At 45.5% G+C, this 6,000-nt stretch overlaps 1 protein-coding gene across 6 annotated transcripts in view; it reads left to right on the plus strand.

Annotated features, from left to right (window-relative positions):
• cbarpb (CACN subunit beta associated regulatory protein b) overlaps positions 1-2,324 on the plus strand; it is a 169,423-nt gene extending 167,099 nt beyond the window's left edge. For all 6 annotated transcript variants that reach the window (XM_078423656.1, XM_078423657.1, XM_078423654.1 and 3 more), the window contains one exon: positions 4-2,324. In XM_078423656.1, coding sequence (XP_078279782.1) covers positions 4-1,261 — 1,258 coding nt within the window. In that variant the 3' untranslated portion in view covers positions 1,262-2,324. The remainder of the gene's footprint in view (positions 1-3) is intronic.
• Positions 2,325-6,000: the final 3,676 nt, after the last annotated feature.

Raw genomic sequence — 6,000 nt, forward strand, 5'->3', positions numbered from 1 at the left:
CAGGTTAGATGCGGCAGAGATTCTGCCAGGCGGGAGTGAAAGTGCTGAAAAGAGGGAGAGTTCTGATCATCAGAGGATCTACCGGGATATCTGGGAACTCCGAGCTTCTCTCGAGCTTTACATATCATTGGACCCGAGCGGCAACGATAAGGATTCGGTGCGGAGCGACCCGGAGAGCGTGTGCTCGGCGGGTGGGCCGCCCAGCGCTCTTTCCCAGGACATGGGCGACGAAGACGATGGTCTTGAGGAGACGCCCACGGACAAAGGAGGGACAAAGCAGGACAGTGTGGATTCCGAGCGGTGCAGCGACAGCGACTCGAACACCAGGAAGCTCCTTCAGATGGACAGTGGGTACACATCCATCGAGGCGCCGAGTAAACTCTTGGAGGAGAGGATTCTCAAGACAGACGGCGAAAGTGGAACCAAAGACAAAACGGCGTCGGAGAAAAGGTTGTTCTTCACAAGCTCTGGACGCAAAGGGACTGTCTTTGAAAGCTTTGACGCAAAAACATTGAGCGAGGAGATCGAGGAAGAAGGCGCCGCCGGGGGTGAAGCAGAAAGTCCCATCGGGTGGTCACCTTACGGCCAAATGTTTGTAACTAAAGACTACTTGCACAGGCGGGACTACAGCATTGACGAGAAAACCGATGCCTTATTCAACGAGTTCCTCCGGCACGACCCTCAGTTCGACGATTCTCCGCTCAAGTCCAAGCACCGCTCCCGCGTCCACCTGCGCAAGCAGTGGCAGAGGACCAAGCAATACAGCGACCCGGGCCTCCGCTACCCGCCAGGCCTGGAGCGCCACCGGACGCCCCTACGGAGAGGCGACAGCGTGAACTACCCGCTCGACCACCGCTACCAGAGCACCCTGCCCCGCATCGTGAGCAGCGCCGACGAGGAGCAGGCCAGCAGCCAGGAACGGATCACATCGCCCACCGCCAAAGACTCGCAGCGTCTCGGCGCCGACGCGGAGGAAAAGATCCACATCATCGAGGAAGAGACGGCGGAGCAAGGGAATGGCGTTGATCAGACTGAACAGACAACAGACCTCCAGCAGCCTTTAGACCATATTAGTGGCTTCTCAGAGACAAATAGCTCGACAGACTTCGGGTACGGGCCTCAGATGATAGGGGCGGATCTGAAAGACAAATTAACCACTAGCATCGAAGACAGGCTGTATAACAACCTTAAAAAATCAAAGGAGAGTGTCGAGTTTGTGATAGCTGTCTCATGTGCTTCACCAGACCACAGTCCCGTTTAGCCGACTTTTTGTGACGGGTTGACTGATGATTTATCTTTGTAAACTTCTCATGTGGATGCTGCCCATTTACTATTAGATACTTCTGACCAATATAGACAATGTTTGCTGCTACAGTACACAACATGCTTCATGTTTCTCCATCAAAGAATGATTAGATGTCCGTGGAACATTAATTCCCTTGTAGGTATAAATGTTTTAGTAGAAGAATAGTTTGCTTTTTTTTTTTAAAAATGAACAAAGAACGAAGGAGTGATATTGATACTTTGGGGAAAGCTTTTCTATTCCAGTTGTTTGGCTGTTATTTTGTTTCCAGGAACACCCTGTAATGTTTTTAATATTGAGAAATAGCATCAGCCCCAGATGAATAGCATTGTACACTGAGTGCTTCCTGTTTCCAGAGTTGGCTGTATCACTCCCATTTGCATGTACTCTTTTCATTCTGAGGATATCATTCCAAAACTATGCCCCAGGATTGCACAACACATCATAATATCGACACCAATGCTAATAACTTCTTTGAAACCTTTTTTTTTTGTTGAAATTTACGAAATATAAATTTCCTCCTCAAAGACATTCCAATTTTGTGTTAAAAAAGTTACGACCATAACTTCACGTTACGTTCTGTGAATTAGAATGTCAGTTCTTAAAATGATAAGATGGACACCATTGTTTGTTTCCTCAAATGTAAAAATGTCTGCTTTTGGTTTTATTATTATTATTAAAAGAAAACAGACAATGCTATTCTGTATGTGGACGGGATGGGCACAATAAATGACAACTGTTTCTCATGTTACTTTCATTTTAGAAGTCTTATTTCCAAATAGATTGGTTTCCTACCAATCATTCTGCACTGAAATTTCAAACTTGGTGGCCGAGGCATACCAGTGACTTGGTATCTATGTGATGAATTTAGGCTAAATTCACAGGTCTAAATAATTGTATAATATAATTTTATAAAGTATTTATGTGGTACTATATGAAACTTCTTACAAAGACACTCCTCCTGTGTTCATTTTTATCTGTAAAATCAGCCTTGAACAATCACATCATTGACTTTCTTCTGTTTCCATTGCTAAAAGAAATAAATTATTTCCTCATTCAAACAAAGATTGTTTAGCATGACGTGTTTGTGATTTGGGTTTTGGCAGAATAAACAGGTGAACAGTGGTGGAGAAAGGGTCAAACAAATGGAAAATATCACATCTTCAGTCTTCCTAATGAACTTACACACAATATGCTGGCGTAACTTCCTAATGAACTTGTTCTATAAAGCATAAACCTCGAAGTTTAGTCCTTTATCATCTTGTAACACACAGCATCACATTGCACATTGAAAGACAAAAGCCTTGTATGTCACTGTTTTTCTCTCTCTCTCTCGCTCTCTCACTTCCTCTCTCACACACATACATACATTTTATCATGAAAACCAATATCTGACTAAATTGCCAGCCAATTGAGTTTTGTGTCATGTGCTTTTTTACTGAGAATTAAAGAAGGACTTGAGATCTTGGTCGTTTTTCAAACCATTTTAATTTACTATTTTAAAGACAGTGTCGAAGGAGATATTCTGAGCAAATTGGCAATAATCTGATTTTCTCAAATTAATTATACCCTACATGGACCAGATTTAACCGGAGTTTATAAGAAACGTTTTTTCGTATTTACTACTGGAGTTAAAACTTCATCACTTTTAATTCTGTTTTCACCTCATTGGAAAGAAAACACAACCGCCTTTGCTGAGGAATTATTTTCATTACGGCACTACTTTCTAAGTCTCAACAAGATCCAGCACAGTTTAAGAATATAGACTGTTCTCTTGCTCTCCAGAAAGCCAATACATTTCTTACTATATCAGATATCGTATTCACTCCAGAGGCTGTGTACAATACACCAAAAATGTTTCACAGTGTATATACCATTGATGGGTTTGAGGTCTAGGCCTGTCTTGTTCTAAATCGTTTTGTAACCTTTTAGAGATCCGAGGCTGATTGGCGTTAGGAACTGCATCGTGCACATTTTGTTTTGTGTTTTGCTGCAAAATAACTTCATAATGTGTTGACACCCATTTTCGTTCCAAGTCCTGCAATTTTACTTGTTTTCATTGATATAAATGAAGTTACATAACTGATGAAGCAGGAGCTTCAGTCAAAGTAGCAGGCAATAGGATATCAGAAGGATGTGCTTCTTGTCCATTTGTGAATAACACTCATGGTGATTTCCAAAGTTATGGGTAAGCAAGTCATAGTTAGCCACAAATACCAGGTGTGAGCTGCTGAATCTGCTCATCTCCCATGAATTCATTGGTAAACACAAAATGCTGGAGTAACTCAGCGGGACAGGCAGCATCTCTGGAGAGAAGGAATGGGTAACGTTTCGGGTCGAGACCCTTCTTCAGACTGACGTCAGGGGAGTGAGCGGTGCAGAGATAAAACGTTGTCGGAGACAGTAAGACTGGTCGGAGAACTGGGAAGGGGGGAGGGGATGGAGAGGGAAAGCAAAAGCTACTCGGAGACGTTAATGTTCATACCGCTGGGGTGTAAGTTCCCCAAGCGAAATATGAGGTTCTGTTCCTCCAATTTGCATTGGGCCTCACTCTGACAATGGAGGAGGCCCAGGACAGAAAGGTCAGTGTGGGAATGGGAGAGGGGGTTAAAGTGTTGAGCAGCCGGGAGATCAGGTAGGTTTAGGCGGACTGAGCGGAGGTGTTCAGCGAAACGATCGCCGAGCCTGCTCTTGGACTCGACGATATTCAGGAGTCCACACCTGGAACAACGGATACAGTAGATGAGGTTGGAGGTGCAAGTGAACCTCTGCCTCACCTGAAAAGACTGTTGGGGTCATTGGACGGAGTTGAGGGGGAAGATACAGGGACAGATGTTGCATCTCCTGCGGTTTCAGGGGAAAATAACTGGGGAGGGGGTGGTTTGGGTGGGAAGGGACGAGTTGACCAGGGAGCTGCGGAGAGAACGGTCTCTGCGGAAACCAGAAAGGGGTGGAGATGGGAAGATGTGGCCAGTAGTGGGATCCCGTTGGAGGTGGCAAAAAAGTCATAGGATTATGTGCTGTATGCGACAGCTGATGGGGTGGAAGGTGAGGACAAGGGGGACTCTGTCCTTGTTACGAATGGGGGGGAGGGGGAGCAAGAGCGGAGACCCTAGTGAGAGCCTCATCTATAATGGAAGAGGATATCAAGGAGACCCTAGTGAGAGCCTCATCTATAATGGAAGAGGGGAACCCCCATTTCCTAAAGAATGAGGACATCTCCGATGCCCTGGTATGGGAAACCTCATCCTGGGCGCAGATGCGGCGTAGACGGAGGAATTGAGAGTAGGGGGCTAGAGTCTTTACAGGAAGATTACATGCTGTATGCCACAGCTGATGGGGTGAAAAGGATGATATGCTATATATGCGTCCTTTGTATGTGCCCTGCGTTCTACAATTCATTGTTATATATGGGCACACAAGGAACCGCAAATGCTGGAATCTTGAGCAAAGCACAAAATGCTGGAGGAACTCAGCAGATCAGGCATGATTGTTTCGGGTCGAGACCCTTCTTCAGACTCCTGAGTGAGCCGCTGAGTTACTCCAACACTTTGTGCTTCAGTGAATATAGGAGGGTGATTATAACTGGAGTCAGAGTTTTACTACACAGAACATTCCCTTTGCCCACCATGTCCATGCCAACCTTCTCGGGTGCATTTAGTGATGATGTCTAAAGAGGAAATATTGCCTCCACTTGGGACCTTGTAGCCTTGATTGTTAAAATTTACACTTACCTCCAAGCAACTCAAATAATACCCTCTAAGACCCCAAGGTTTGCAGGCCCAAATTTCTTTCAAGCCACAAAGTAAACAAATGGGCCTAATCGACCTGATGACAGCTTGAACCAGCTGGCCGCCATTTGCGGCTCAGCTCGGTCCACTGACTCAGCCAGACTGGGAGATCCAAATGGGCCGGAGGTCAGATGCCGACACATCCAGCCTACGGCTAGGCATGTCCCTTGTCTCCAAACGCAGTGGGCTGGAGAGTCTGGCCGGATACACATTAGTCTTCTGCAGTTGTGCAGAGCCCTAGTGAGACCGCACCTGGAGTACTGTGTGCCGTTTTGGTCTCCAAATTTGAGGAAGGATATTCTTGCTATTGAGGACGTGCAGCGTAGGTTTACTAGGTTAATTCCCGGAATGGCGGGACTGTCATATGTTGAAAGACTGGAGCGACTAGGCTTGTATACGCTGGAATTTAGAAGGATGAGAGGGGATCTTATCGAAACGTATAAGATTATTAAGGGGTTGGACACTTTAGAGGCAGGAAACATGTTCCCAATGTTGGGGGAGTCCAGAACAAGGGGCCACAGTTTAAGAATAAGGGGTAGGCCATTTAGAACTGAGATGAGGAAAAACTTTTTCAGTCAGAGAGTTGTGAATCTGTGGAATTCTCTGCCTCAGAAGGCAGTGGAGGCCAATTCTCTGAATGCATTCAAGAGAGAGCTAGATAGAGCTCTTAAGGATAGCGGAGTCAGGGGGTATGGGGAGAAGGCAGGAATGGGGTACTGATTGAGAATGATCAGCCATGATCACATTGAATGGCGGTGCTGGCTCGAAGGGCCGAATGGCCTCCTCCTGCACCTATTGTCTATTGTCTATTGTCACTTGAATAGGGGGACAGCAACCCAGTGGGAAACAAGTTAGGTGAATTATTTTTCATTATTTGTTGCCATTCTACTTTTCAAGTAATTTGTA

This window comes from Rhinoraja longicauda, chromosome 28 (assembly GCF_053455715.1).
Source record: "Rhinoraja longicauda isolate Sanriku21f chromosome 28, sRhiLon1.1, whole genome shotgun sequence".
Lineage (NCBI taxonomy): Eukaryota > Metazoa > Chordata > Chondrichthyes > Rajiformes > Arhynchobatidae > Rhinoraja > Rhinoraja longicauda.